Source organism: Lagenorhynchus albirostris, chromosome 1, assembly GCF_949774975.1.
Source record: "Lagenorhynchus albirostris chromosome 1, mLagAlb1.1, whole genome shotgun sequence".
NCBI classification, from domain to species: Eukaryota; Metazoa; Chordata; class Mammalia; order Artiodactyla; family Delphinidae; genus Lagenorhynchus; species Lagenorhynchus albirostris.
Window position 1 is genome coordinate 74566037 of NC_083095.1, and position 14887 is coordinate 74580923.

The 14887-nt window shown below is 53.4% G+C and overlaps 2 protein-coding genes across 3 annotated transcripts in view; one reads left to right on the forward strand and one right to left on the reverse strand.

Moving 5' to 3' along the window:
* Positions 1-14887, reverse strand: part of REM2 (RRAD and GEM like GTPase 2) — a 120444-nt gene that overhangs the window by 40301 nt on the left and 65256 nt on the right. The gene's annotated exons all lie outside the window — the stretch shown is intronic.
* On the forward strand, positions 2605-13471 carry AJUBA (ajuba LIM protein). Of its 2 annotated transcripts, XM_060145833.1 has the most exons (8): positions 2611-3959; positions 6997-7098; positions 8745-8812; positions 8934-8996; positions 9716-9846; positions 9930-9981; positions 10682-10750; positions 11205-13471. In XM_060145833.1, the coding sequence occupies exons 1-8, from the start codon at positions 2927-2929 to the stop codon at positions 11358-11360; spliced, it is 1674 nt and encodes a 557-aa protein (XP_060001816.1). In that variant the 5' UTR covers positions 2611-2926; the 3' UTR covers positions 11361-13471. The 2 variants fall into 2 exon arrangements, with proteins under 2 accessions (XP_060001826.1, XP_060001816.1); XM_060145843.1 differs by lacking the exons at positions 9930-9981; positions 10682-10750; positions 11205-13471 and having other exon boundaries at positions 2605-3959; positions 9597-9845.

Genomic DNA, 14887 nt, shown 5'->3' on the forward strand with positions numbered 1-14887 from the left:
AGGGAAGGGGAAGCCAAGAGAGAGTTCCAAACCTAGGGAATAGCAAGCACAAAAGTCCAGAGGCAAGAGAGAGCACAGACAAGGTACAGTTCTACTGCAGAACCATTTGGGGAGGGGATGTTGCTGAGAGAAGAGGCTGGAGAGATAGACTCTGTAAAATACCTTAAAGAGTATAGACTTAGTTAAAGGACAGTGAGAAATCGCTGACAGGTTTTAAACAGGGAAATAAGATGATCAGTTTTGTGCTTTTGAAGAATCATTTGACCTCAGGTTTCAAGATGGATGGGAGGGAGAAAGCCTTGGCAGGGAGACTTTTGCAGTGGTCCAGGAGAGAAAAGATGATGACCTGATACATACATATATATATATAGTGGTGATGATGAGGGAAGGACAGATTTGAAAGATATTTTGGAAGCAGAATTGATAGGACTTGCTGATAGGACTTGCTTGGATTTGAGGTTAAGGGAGGAGGACATAGGGTTGATGTTCAGGTTTCTGGCTTAAGTAGCTAAGTGGTTAATGATGCCGTTTACTCAGGAAATGCTGGAGGAGCCAGTTTTGGGAGGCAGGGAAGGTGAGGTCAGGGTGTTGTGTGCCTTTGAGACAACCAAGTGGAGATGCTATTCGTCAGCTGAGTTTTTAAGTCCAAGAATGTCTGGGCTAGAAATATGGATTTGGGAGTCACCTGTATATTGAGGCTAATTAAGGTCGTGGGAATGGAGAATAGGGCCTGTGGAGCTCCCAGCTCCAGTTCAGACTATGGAGTGGCTACCCAGAGGTCGTGAGCCCTACTGGAGCATGCGCTGTCAGCACATCACACACCCTTCACTTGCGTCTCCTTCCTGTTATCCCCCTGAAAACACAGGTTGTTGGTCCCAACTGTGCCCACTGCTGCCACTACCAACTCCTGGATGGGCCTCCTTTAACGGCATCTCAACTTTTCATAAGATTTACTCTCCCATTTTAACCCCAAAGGAGCAAAGTTCCCAAATGTTAGAGGATGTAAGTAACTGGAAGGAAGAATCCAGGTTCTCCTTCCCCATGTGGAAACAGGAAAGGAGGGAGAACGTTATGGTTGATTCTGAAGACAGCTCACAGCAGGCTCTGGATGCAACCTGATAGCCCCCCTTGGTTACTAATGCTTTCAGTCCTCCCTGCTTCCAGTCTGAGAGTAAACTGTCCTCTGGATCAGAGAAAAGCTGTAGGCCTGACCTGGGAAACAGAGAGGCTGATTCTCAGGAGAGATGAGGTCAGGGAGACAATGCAGCTAGGACAGAGAAGCCAAATAGTTTGTGCCAAATTAATTTCCCCAAAGATATTAACCTTCTTTCCTCCCCCATTCCCTAAGGCTACACTAAAATTATAAAAGGTGTTCAAAATGTTGAGATGAAAATAATATGCATGATTTGTTTGCATATAATTTTCATACGAATTTACCATCTAAATACGAAGGAGTCATTTCCTTCTCCATTCCCCTCTCCCTCGCCATGTGCTAGTCTGGGCAAAATCAGTTGGCTGATACTTAATTAGGCATGTTCAGCTTCCGCCATGGCTTCCTCTTTTCCTTATTCTTGATCCTCCTAGTATGGCCAAGATCAGCCTCTTTTCCTTTTCCACCTTGATCATTTTCACTTGCTATGTCCTCTAAATGACATTTTCTTTTTCTCCCTTTTAAGTTAGTACTTATTCTTTATCACCAACTACTGTGGGCCAACCAAGGGCGAGGCGTTCGCTAGCTCTAAAACCGGGCCTTCTATCCCCAGTCACCTGAAATATTTGCTAAAAATCTCATTTCCCAACACCAGGGGGTGTCTATCTATCCCTCTATCTGTCCTACCCTGAAGGTAGAGATTAGTCCCAAGCCTCTTCCTCTCTCCTTTTACATACACACGAAAGCTCCCTCCCTCCCGTTACAGACTTTTGGGTTCAGAAAGTTGTCTTTTTATTGCAGCTTATCTGTTTGTCTCTCATTCTCTCTGGACCTGAACAAATTTGTCTTTCTCTTGGTCTGTTCAGCCTTCCGTCTCCGCACCACCCACGATCCCATTTGGTCCGGCTCTCCTTTCTTTCCATACCTGTCTTCCACCACCTCTCTATAAGGGCTTCCTCGCCTTTCTGGGCTCTTATGCGTCTCTGAACCTCTTTATGTATCTACCTTTCTTCTCTCTCCCTGTCTCACTACTTCTGTATCAGTCCCTTCTCATCTCTCCCACAGTCCCCACACTAGGAACAAAGTCACGGTGTTTGCGCAGAACATGCCTCGCGTCGCCCCTTTCTGAACCGCGACATTCCACCGTGCCCCTCCGCGCATTCCAACTGCAAACAAAGAGTTCCCCTCCCCCTCCCCCACTTTTTCATGTCCCAATTCTTGAGTGATGTAGTAGCAACTGTCCAAACTGCCCCTCGCCCTCCTTTCGCCACCAGTCGGCGGATCTCCAGCTCCAGGACACTTAGCACCAACACCCGCCACCCCCCCTTTCCGGCGCACCAGATTCCTGCGCCGACACCCCCGTTCGTCTCGCACACGGCGCTCCGCCCCTCCAGGAAAGTAGATCCGGCCAGGCAGACAAAAGTTTGGGAGAGAAGTTGGGTCGGTGCTGAGTGTGTGAGCGAGGGGGGCGGGGGCCTGGGAGAGTGGGGCTGCCGGGCGAGTCGACGCGTGAACAGATAGACCTGCGGACCGGACAGCCGCGGCCGTAGGCACTTCTAGCCCCGCTTAACCCCTGATGCGCGGGGGGACGCAACCCCTCTCGCTGGGGGATGCTGCGGGATTCTTGGCGCCGGGCATCCGGGGCGCCCGCTAAACCCCTGTGCCTATCCTGTGCCCCTGGGGAAGCGAAGTCCGGCCGCAGGGAAAGAGAAGCGGCCGCCGAGACGCTGCAGGGTGCCGGGCGGGGAGGGGGCTGGAGGCCCCAGGCCCGAGGGCATGGAGCGGTTAGGGGAGAAAGCCAGTCGCCTGCTGGAGAAGTTAAGACTCTCGGACTCCGGCAGCGCCAAGTTCGGCCGCAGAAAGGGTGAATCTAGCAGGTCTGGGTCTGATGGGACCCCCGGGCCGGGCAAGGGGCGCCTGAGTGGGTTGGGGGGACCTAGGAAATCAGGGCCCCGTGGAGCTACTGGGGGACCTGGGGATGAGCCGTTGGAGCCAGCCCGGGAGCAAGGCCCCCTGGACGCTGAGCGGAACCCTCGCGGCTCCTTTGAGGCGCCGCGCTACGAAGGCTCCTTTCCCGGGGGGCCGCCTCCCACCCGGGCCTTGCCTCTACCTCAGTCATTGCCCCCCGACTTTCGGCTGGAGACGGCCCCAGCCCTAAGCCCCCGCTCCAGTTTCGCCAGTAGCTCAGCCAGCGACGCGAGCAAGCCGTCCAGCCCCCGGGGCAGTCTGCTGCTGGATGGGGCGGGGGCTGGTGGAGCCGGAGGTAGCCGACCCTGCAGCAACCGTACCAGCGGCATCAGCATGGGCTACGACCAGCGCCACGGCAGCCCCCTGCCCGCCGGGCCATGCCTGTTTGGCCCACCTCTGGCCGGGGTTCCGGCGGGCTATTCCTCTGGAGGGGTGCCGTCCGCCTACCCCGAGCTCCACGCTGCCCTGGACCGACTGTGCGCTCATCGGCCCGCGGGGTTCGGCTGCCAGGAAAGCCGCCACTCGTATCCCCCAGCCCTGGGCAGCCCGGGAGCTCTAGCCGGGGCCGGAGTGGGAGCGGCAGGGCCCTTGGAGAGACGAGGGGCGCAACCCGGACGACACTCGGTGACTGGCTATGGGGACTGCGCCGCGGGCGCCCGATACCAAGATGAACTAACAGCGTTGCTGCGCCTGACGGTGGGCACAGGTGGGCGAGAAGCCGGCGCCCGCGGAGAACCCTCGGGGATTGAGCCGTCAGGTCTCGAGGAGCCGCCAGGTGCGTTCGTTCCAGAGGCCGCCCGGGCCCGGATGCGGGAGCCGGAGAACAGAGAGGACTACTTTGGTGAGTGAGAGAAGTGGTTAGGGACGGGAAGAGACCCGTCACCGCATTCGGTTCCCCACTGCCCCGACGGCGGGCGCTGGGAAGTCGGAGGCAGAGACGCGGGGCTAGGAAAGAGGCAAGAGGAATTTCCCCTTCCCACTGGGTTTCAAATGGACCACGGGCACCTTATTCCTGCTAAATTCAACCCCCCTGATGATCTCGTGAATCCCAGTTCCTCAGCTTTAGATCCTGGGTTTTTCGCGGTAGGAGGCCTTGTTGAGGGGAACCAAGTGGGGCTGGGAGAGCATCCCCCCATCTTGCTCCCCCCTCGGCGGCGTTGCCCCTGCAGGCTCCTGCGCGCCGCGCCCCCAGCCGGGCCCAGGCTCCGCCCGCAGGAATTTGGGGAATGCGCGGGTGGGGGGGCGGGGCGGGTGGGCCGCGTGCGTGCCGGCTCCTGCCCGGGCGCTCCAGGTGCCCGCGGGCGGGGCCGGCCGCGCGGCACTGGGCTGAGGTGGGGTGCAGGGGGTGGGGGAGCTGCTTCCTAACACGCGCGGAGCTGTGGCCGCGGTCCGGGAAAGGAGCCCGGGGGGAGGAAGAAAGCTCTGGGACGGAAAGCAGAGACCCTACTGCCGTCTGGCCCCAGTCCTGCTGGCTCCGTGCGTGGGTGGGCATTTAAGCCGATACCCGCTGGTGTCAGCTTCTGTTTTCCCCATCCTCCGGAAGTCAGGGCAGAAGCCTTGACCACCGGGACAACATCACCCCTGGATGGATGGCGACCGTGTATAGCTGCCAGAAATAACACGGGCTTCAGTTCTGGCCATAACCTGCTCAGAATTCAGGCACGAAGTAGCCCCTTATTTCCTGCTGCTAAAGAAACCTGGTCGCCGCCTCTCTCCCGGACGCAGTTACCTTCAGGAAGTGTTAATTGATTATATGTCTCGGCTATTGGGGGGGGGATATTGGTGTCTTGAACGATCTTTTAGTCAAGACCCACAGGCACCACTTCACTGTATAAAATAATGCTAATCTGATTGTGATAGGAAGTACAGAAAGAGGTGGAGGGCCTGCTCCTAGGTCTGTGAGCCCCTTCAGTGTTCCCAGCATCTTCTCACCTTTCTCACCATCCATGTTCCTGCCCCAGACCCCATGCTCTGGAACACTGTGGCTAGAAATGTAAATAGAGAGAGGAACCCAGCCAGGGAAGGAAGGTAAGGGAGGAGGTTCAGAGGTAGCAGGGCTGCAGGCTAGTTCAACTCCAACCTTCCCCCATTTCCCCCCCACCCCGCCCCCACCTGAGAGAGGAAAACCCGGAGCAGATGATGCTTTGGTCACGGGAGACTAAGTAACAGGATCCTTTTAGCAGTTTCCTTTCGAGGCTGGGGAGAAGTGGTTGATGGGTGGAGAGAAATCTCCTCGGCTAAGCCATCAGAACCAGAAGGAAGAAAGGAGCTGGGAGAGAGTGCAGTAATATGGCAGAAGAACCTAGGAGTGGATATGCTGGGTTAGAGGAGGTGAGGCAGACATGCCTGAGCAGTTGGCTCTTGTCTTCCCGTAACGTCCAAGGCTTCCCAAAGAAATGGCTCTGACAGGGCCCCCTGGCATGGCAATCTTGGGGCAGAGCTCCCCTCCCCTGGGGAAGCCTTGGACCCCGGTGAGGGGGAGGGCTGCTTCTCTCCCTAGGGGTCAGTTTGCCGCCTCTGACAGAACCCCCAGCCTGACTGTACCCTCCTACTCCTGCCCCTAGTAGGGGCCCTCTTCCTTGGCTACAGCCTTGCCCAGCTGCCAGAGGGTGGGAGCAGGACAGGCCTGGGCCCATCAGTCGCTGCAGCTGCTGCACGGGCTCCCAAGCCCCTGGGCAAAGACTGGATGGGCCCCAACAGGCAAGGAGTGTGGCAGTGTGCCGAGGGGGAGAGGTGGGGCGGGGTGAGGCGGGCCCGTTGGGATCTGTTCCCAAAGACAGGCCCTAGCCCTCACTCATGGGCCTGGAATTGGGGAGTGGAAGGAGGGAAGAACACACCCAGGAAAGGGGGGTGCCAGAGCCAGGTGTTATGTATTTTAGAGGAGATGTCAGGGAAGAGCAGTTTGGCTCTGTTCCTCCTATGATAGAAGATGACAGGGAGACATGAGGGGTTCTGCCTCCCTTCCCCCCTTCCTCTGCAACCCTCAATCCTTGGAACACACCCTGCATTCTCAGCAGCCACCTCCCCAGAGGAGTCACACTCACATGGTCCCCTCTGCACAGGGCCCTCTGCTGAGCCAGATCCTTCTTTCCATCTTTGGAAACCTAGAGGTACAGAGCAGAAGTCATTCTGGGGCTTCCCTGGTGGCGCAGTGGTTGAGAGTCCGCCTGCCGATGCAGGGGACACGGGTTCGTGCCCCGGTCTGGGAAGATCCCGTGTGCCGCGGAGCGGCTGGGCCCATGAGCCATGGCCGCTGGGCCCATGAGCCTTGGCCGCTGGGCCCATGAGCCTTGGCCGCTGGGCCCATGAGCCTTGGCCGCTGGGCCTGCGCGTCCGGAGCCTGTGCTCCGCAGCGGGAGGGGCAAAAAAAAGAAGTCATTCCGTAGCCGAATGGCAGTTCGTTTGACAGATGGAGAAGCCGAGGTCCTGGAGAGGCTTTCTGCACCTGGCGTGCTTTCACTAGGAAGCTTTTTCCAGTCTGCTGCTGGGCCCTTATGGACTCACATCTCTGACTGTCCCACACAGTGCCACGGTGATCATATCTTGCCTGATTAGTCTTTTCTCCCCAACAGAAACCGAGCATCTGAAGTCCAGGGACCCTATCTTTGAGTTTCTCCAATTTTCCACAGTATTGGGCACAATGTTGTTGCGAGGCACTAAATAGATGTTCAGAAAATGTCTGTTGATTAATCAGTAAACAAGAATAAGTCTGCCCAGCCAAAACCTTGCTGCATCCCATTAACTCTCTCTTCCCAAAAGGGAGCCCGTCAAAAGGAGGCTGTGACTGGTGGTCCTTTGCCATCAGGAAAGATGAGGAATCCCTGGTTTTGAGCTGGGGGAGTGCGCCATGATGCTGACAACTTCTTCTCTCCTCTCAGGCACCTGTATCAAGTGCAACAAAGGCATCTATGGGCAGAGCAACGCCTGCCAGGCCCTGGACAGCCTCTACCATACCCAGTGCTTTGTCTGCTGCTCCTGTGGTGAGTGCAGCCCCCAGACCTTCTGGACCAGGGCCTGAGGCCTCAAGCACTCCCCGCACATACACACTCACAAGTGCCTAGGGAAAGCAGGGCTTGTGCCTCTCCATTTGCTGGTCTGGCCCCCACCTTCTCTCTTGCTTCCCTTCTCTGTGCTCTACCTGGCTCTCTCCCGCCCGCCCCCATGTTGGCGCCCCTTGCTGAGGTCAGCCCTCCCTCTGCTGAGCCTCTTTCCTCCGCTCTATTCCTCCCTCTTTCTTCTGCCTTCCTGCTTGCCCAGCCTGGACTCCCTCCCAGCCCTCCGGCCTCTCCTTGGAGGGGCTTGGTCTTGGGCAGCCGACTTGAGTTGCCTGGGGCGACAGTGAAAGACTGGAATGTGGGAAGGGTGGGGTGGGCTGAGGGAGCGGGGAGCTGTGGGGGAGTGGAGAGGGGGGTTTTCTCTCGGCTGGTCAGAGTTCAGCCACCTCGCTGGAGTGCAGGCCACCGGGCCATGCCAAGCTGATGACATCACGCTCCAGGAATGCCCGCTGCTGTTAGCTCAGGAGGCCCGCCAGGAGCAGGGGGTGCTCCCAGCGGCCTCAACTCCCCAGCCTTTCCCTCACCTCCCTCATTACCCGGCCCCCCTGCTTACCCACTCTGATTCCTTTGCTGGACCTTTAATTTCCTATCTCTGCCTGTCTGGCTCCAGCCACTCCCATCCCCTGCCTGGCTCCCTTTAGGTTCATCTATCTATTTGTCCTTCTGTTTATAGAGCCTCTTCTGGGAATGTCTCTTTCCCTCTCTCTACTCCCTTGTGTCTCATAAGTTTCTAAGTCAACTTTTCTAAACCACTGGACAGAGCTGGCAGTGGAGATTTTGATGAGAAGAGGGCAGAGGTGGGAAACTTGCCCATTCTCCACCCTTGTCTCATTCCTCCTCATACCTGATAATTTAGACACCCTGGAGCAGTTCCTGGGTGTTGGTTTCATGGGGAGCGGTCCTGCCTTGTCTGCTTGCAGAAGATCCTGGGCTGCTTCTGACCCCGGAGACTCTGGGTCCCTCTAAGCTTGGGGAAGCAGCCTAGTGCAGCAGGAAAGGGGACCAACTTTGCTCTCAAACAAAGCACTTTGTCCCCAACAGTAGTCCCAGTATGTCCTGACCTCCATGGAGCCTATCCCTGGGAGATAGACAGGGCTAGGAGAATAGGAGAGCTGTGCAGAAGCTCCTGGGTTGAAAGGTCCCAGAGACCAAAGTCCACAACAGTGTGATTGTCTCTGAGCGCATTGTAGGCCCCGTGTTCAGAGCCCCTTGACCTTGTCCCCCAGCCTGTGGTTGGCTTTGCTTTCCCAGGTGGCTCCCCGAGCAAGCACAGGCACTGGAGAAGGCGGCACCCCTTTAAAGCAGGGCCACAGGAAACTGTTGAGGGGGGCAGGAGCTGGAGAAGCAGCAAGCAAAGGAGTGGGGATTGGCAGGAGTGAGACCAAACAAATTGGAATTGCATCAGATGGGGTATTTGTGTGGGGAGACGGGACAGACAGCAGTTAGGAGGACAAGCTCTGAAATCCAGATTTAAACGCATCATGAAACACCGGAGAGCAGTTACCCCGTGGCGGGGACGCCCTGTGCCTGGACCCTGGGAGAGGCTCCAGCCCCTTGTCTACTGCTTCTAGGGCGAACTTTGCGCTGCAAGGCTTTCTACAGCGTCAACGGCTCTGTGTACTGTGAGGAAGATTATCTGGTGAGTGAGGGGTCCCCTGGGCCTGGAATTGGCTCCCACCCCTTTCTCTGTGGCCCACTGGGGTTCCACCCATCAGGTCATTCTCGGCCCGTAACATCCTCCCTTGGTCTTCTCCTCCTAGTTTTCAGGGTTTCAGGAGGCAGCTGAGAAATGCTGTGTCTGTGGTCACTTGATTTTGGAGAAGGTAAGCACAGTGTCTTCAGCTGAGACTGTGAGGCTGAGGGGCCGAGGGGTGGAATCAGGAACTAAATGGATACTGAGAAAAGGTGGGGGGAGGAAACCTATCAGCAACTACTTGCGTCCCATTCTTCCCCAGAACCGCTGTTTACAGTGGCTTCTCTTTGCCTATGGGATCAAGTCTGGACTCCTCCGCCTGCCACCCCGGGCTCCCGTGATCTCTAACTCCCTAACTCTGCAGGCACACCCCGGCCCTCCACCTGAGCCAGGAGTGTGGGGTCCTGAGGCTTAATCCCCTTTCTGCTACTGGCTGGGATCAGTTGAAGCTCAGTTTTCTTTTCTGTAAGGAGGAGTTGGGTTGAATCAGTGGTTCACAGCCCTGGCAGCCTAGCAGATCACCTGGGAAGAAGTAAAGAAAATACCAATGCTGGGTCATCACCAGAGACTGTGGTGAATACTTCTGGGTGGGACCCAGGCATTGATGGGCTTAAAAACCTCCCTGGGTGACCCTGATATGCAGCCAAGTCTGAGAAACACTGGCCTGGATGCCCCCTAAGACCTTTTTCAGGGTTTCTGCCTCCATTTTAAGACTCCTTGGTCATCCCAGATTACACAGCATTGTTCTAGGATGAGAGCAGGGGCTCAGATGAGGTTAGTGGGAGCAGCAGGGAACGTCATCGGTAGCTGGAAAGCAGAGACTGATTCTCCTCCCGCCCCATGAGCCAGATCCTCCAGGCAATGGGAAAGTCCTATCACCCAGGCTGCTTCCGATGCATCGTTTGCAACAAGTGCCTGGACGGCATCCCCTTCACTGTGGACTTCTCCAACCAGGTGTATTGTGTCACCGACTACCACAAGTGAGTCCCCCGCCCGGGGTGTGGTGTGGACCTGGGCTCAGGGATTCCCCCGCCTCAGCTCCCCTCTGTCCTCTCTCTTTCAGGAATTACGCTCCTAAGTGTGCGGCCTGTGGCCAACCCATCCTCCCCTCAGAGGTCAGTATGTCTGTGTTCTCCTGCAGGGCAGCCAGTGCTGCTGCCTCTGGGGAGGGACTGGGGACATGCCGCCTGGCCTCCCCTGGGAGGCAGTGGTGCTGAGGAATGTACTCCGCGAAGATTCCCGTGTGACTCTGCTCTCTGGGTCATCACCCTGACCCCAACATCCGGGCCTGGACTTGTCTGACAGCCTTGCTGGACCCAGGCTCCATCTCTTTTCTCCCAGTCCAGAGAAGGAGACTTTCTCTGAAGTCAAGGTCACTGGCCCCAAGATGTAGGGGCTGGAAAAAGGTGGGAAGAATCCTCAGGGCTGGTAGGAAGGGGTCAGAAATGATTTACACTGTGTGTGCCAAGGGAGAGAAGCCAAAAGCCCACGAGGAAGCAGGCCCTGTTGGGTCTCCTCGTCCCCGGCTTAGCTGACTTCATTGATGCAGCCTGCCTCTTTCCTTTCCCTCCGTAAGGCCTGAGCCCCTGGACAGAGGGGAGGCTCCACGAGGGGACACGCCTTCCTGGAGGCCAACGAAGGAGAGGGGGGACGTTCCCGCAGGGTCTGCAGAGGCCACCTCAAAGCTGCAGACTGTGGCAGAGAGGCTCTGGAGGCCTCTGTATGAACCTCCCGTTGGAAGGGGGGCTGGTGGGGGAGGGGAGAGTTGGGGTTATCGTGCTGCTCTCATGCCCATGGGGGTGTGCATTATTTCAGGGCTGTGAGGACATTGTGAGGGTGATATCCATGGACCGAGATTATCACTTTGAGTGCTACCACTGTGAGGTGAGTGTTGGGCGCCTGGGCTCCCAGAGGAGAGCTAGAAGGGGGCTGGGGGAGTGAAGTCCTAGAACTGCCACAGTCTGTAGGAGAGGTCTAGGATACGGGAAACCAGGAAGGTGCTCTGACCCATCTCCAGTCTCTTTCGCGTCCTTCAGCCACTCTCTCTGGGTGTGGTCGTTTAGTCCTTTCTAAATCTGGCTTCCCCAGAGTCAAGACTCCCAAAACTAGGGACTCCTGGTAACAGCTGGAAATGGGAGCCTGTCTCATTATTTCTGCTGTAGCAGCGACACCTGGCGTCCAGCTGAGGTATTTTCTCAGGTTTCTCTTCTGGGAGTTCATCCCCCTCCAACCCCGCCCCCTTTTTCCCAGTCACTGGGAGTCTAGTGCCCAGCAGGGCCGACTTCCACGATGTCCCTGGTTCCTGGGCTGAGGTAAACTAGGTGTCCTTCTTCCTTAGGACTGCCGGATGCAGCTGAGTGACGAGGAAGGCTGCTGCTGCTTCCCTCTGGATGGGCACTTGCTCTGCCACGGCTGTCACATGCAGCGGCTCAATGCCCGACAGCCCCCTGCCAATTATTGGGTCGGCCAAAAAGTTCCTTCGGTTTTTAAGTAAAAATAAAAGACACGTTTTTCATTTTCACCAAGAACTTTATTGGACAGTGTAATCACTGTTTTGTTCCACTACCTTCTACCATTTTTCAGGCAACTTCATAATTCCATCTTCCCAAAACTTTTTATCTTTTTGAGCAAAGAACTGTTCCAGGTGCCTTTTACAGTCTTCCAGGGAATCGAAACTTTTTCCATTAAGAGAATTTTGTAAAGACCGAAATGAATGGAAATCTGAAGGTGCATTGTCTGGTGAATACAGCGGATGAATCAGAACTTCCCAGCCAAGCTGTAACAGTTTTTGCCAGGTCATCAAAGAAACACGTGGTCTTGCGTTATCCTGATGGACAATTATGCATTTTCTGTTGACTAATTCCGGATGCTTTTCATCGAGTGCTGCTTTCAGTTGGTCTAATTGGGAGCAGTGCTGGTTGGAACTTATCATTTGGTTTTCTGGAAGGAGCTCGCAGTAAAGGACTCCCTTCCAATCCCACCGTATACACAACATCACCTTCTTTGGATGAAGATCGGCCTTTGGTGTGGTTGGTGGTGTTCATTTTGTTTGCCCCACGATCTCTTCCATTCCACGTTATTATTGTACAGTATCCACTTTTCATCACCTGTCACAATTTGTTTCAAAAACGGAACGTTTTCGTTACATTTCAGTGGAGAATCGCATGCAGAACTATGTTCAAGAACATTTTTTTTTCGCTTAACTTAGGTGGAACCCAAACATCAAAGCGATGAACATAACCAAGCTGGTACAAATGATTTTCAGCGCTTGATCTGGATATTTTGAGGATGTCAGCTGTCTCCCTCGTTGATTGTTCTCAGTTAATGTCTTGATTTGATTGCTATCAACCAACTGGTCTACCCAACCGCGGAGCTTCATCCAACGAGAGATCTCCAGCATGAAACTTCGCAAACCACTTTTGACACGTTCGATCAGTCACAGCACCTTCTCCATACACTGCAAAAATCTTTTTTTGCGTTTCAGTTGTGTTTTTACCTTCCTTGAAATAATAAAGCATAATATGCCGAAAATGTTCCTTTTTTCTTCCATCTTCAATATTAAAATGGCTACACAAAAATACACCAATTTTTATAAGTTTTTTTAAAAATGCACACTGATGTGATAGCTGTCACAATACAATCTAACAAAATTGTTTCAAATGAAGTTAAAGACAACTAAGCGCTACTAGAGCCATCTCATGGAAAACATCAAACGAACTTTTTGGCCAACCCAGTATATCTGAGATGCAGTCACTGCCGCTGCCGTCACCACCATTGACAAATTCCTCTGGCCAGTGGGCCCCTCTGAGGCCAGCCAAGAAAAGGAAGGCACTCTGTAGCCCTGGCAGAAGAGTCCTCTAGGGAGGGCCCCAAGGGCCAGAGACCCAAAGATCAAGACATTCCAAATGGATTGTGGAGGAGGAGCCCTCCAGTTGCCATGATGTGGGTGACTGACCTTTCCAGGTGTGCAGCCTGTGCTGTAGCACATAACAGGCACACACAGGCGGGTTCCAGTATTTTCTAAAGGTCTGATTCTAGTCTGTATCTCTAGTATACATTTGTGTGCACACACGGGCACACACACACAATCTCTCTCTCTCTCTCTCTCTCTCTCTCTCTCTCTCGTCAGGGGACTCTTACACTTGGTTCATTAGTAGTAGTTCAGCTCTCCAGACCTGCTGCCTCTCAGAGGAAACCAGAGTTATTTCCACCACAGCTCCCAAACTCTTGAGGTTCCAGGAGCCAGAGAGGCAAAACACTTTCACTTGGTTCTGATCAGTTTGGCTAGATCTCTTAAAACCAATCCACTAAAAACTTGTTTACTTAAAGTTCACTTGATGACCAGTTTGCCAAAAGCTGAGTTCCCTTTTGGGTATTTTTATAGCCATTTAGTTGTTCTGTTCGTTTTTGTCGCGCTTGGGTATTTCAACGATTTATATCTTTTCATCTAAGAGTACCCCTGAGTTATCAGCAGCATAAATTTATCAAATTTGCAGCACTTTGTAAATGACGAGATTGCTTCCTACCTTTATGGATATCTTTTTCTGTTACCTACTTTTCAAACTTTTTTAAAGTTTCCAGCAATAAATAGAATTGGTACAGACATTTTGTGTATCATTTTTTGTGTTTCTTAATCCAATATTCTTTTCCAAATTAGATGCTTTGAAAACTGTAACAGAGCTCAATATGATTTTGATGACTTGGTCTGTCTACTACGTTCCTGCTGTTGAAAGGCCAATATAGTCTCAACAAATAAACAGGCATGTGGCATATTCAGTTGACTAACAAAGGTGTACAGACAACAGCAATGAAACGTGAAAGGGTGAATCTGCTAAACTTTTTGAAATGCTGCAGATTTGATAAATACTTATTTGAAACTGTCTCTAGGTGAATTGGTTTTAGGCAAATTAATCTGATAACCTTTGATCCTTAGTCTTTATTCTCCACCACTTAGAGTTGCAAATTGGAAATGACTCTTGAAAACAGAAATTCCACATTTAGGGATGATTCTAAGATGACTTTGCCAGCCAACCTGGGAACTGCATAAAAGAGGCCTCTGAGTGAAAGTAAGAGATCAGATTCACACCATGGAGTGCCAGAGTGGGGGAAATGCACTTTTTTTTGGCAGGGTAACGTTCTGAAACACAATTACGTGTTCTACAGCTGGGATTGCTTCTTCTGAACTATTGCTATTAAATAAGTGAATACAAAGGCTCTGTGACTGGGAAAATTTCTCACCAGGCTGCTCCAGGTCTGGGAAATGCAGACAAGCACATGTAGGCTTACATCCATCCCTTCGGTTGTTTTACTCTTGGGGGTCTTGTCCACTCTGTCACTCTGACCCTTTGTTTCTTACAGTGGTTTTGGCCTCCCTCTACCACTGACTGGCTGATTCCTTCCTAGGTCTGTGCTCATCTGTCCTCACCCTGAGGGGTCCCCAAGACTCTGTCCTTGCCACTAGGGCTACTTTCTCCCTCCTTCCTGAGGAAAAACAAGTGCTAATATCTGATGAAGACGGGCCCAGGGAAGGCAGGCCATGGCATAGGAGCAGCCCCAGCTGTCGCAAGGCATCACTGGCAAGTTCCAAGTGTACCCCACATCTCAAGAGTTTCCCTTCTTCCTGTTCATGGGGAGATTGTTCATCCTTAGCAGTTCTATTTACTATTTCCTGTTGGTATTGAAAGATTCATGGGATGCTGCCAAGGATACAGCAACAGGTGGACCTTGTTTGGCCAATTTGCCACCTGATTTTCATCAACAGCCAATAGGCCGGAGACAGCGAAAGGGGAAATGGAAGAATTATGGAAGAATTATTTTGTGTCTCTTTAGATGAGAGTCACGGACAGGGGTCAGGCTTTCACAGCAGACTTGAGCTATTTGCTCTGGCCAGCCCTGTTTGCTACAGGCCAGAATGGGGCTTGTGAATAAGCCGGCTGGTGCAGGTTCTCTGCCTTACTTCTTAGAGACTTGACTGCTTCCCTTTCCGCGTGGAGCTCTCAGGGCCACAGAAATGGTAAGACT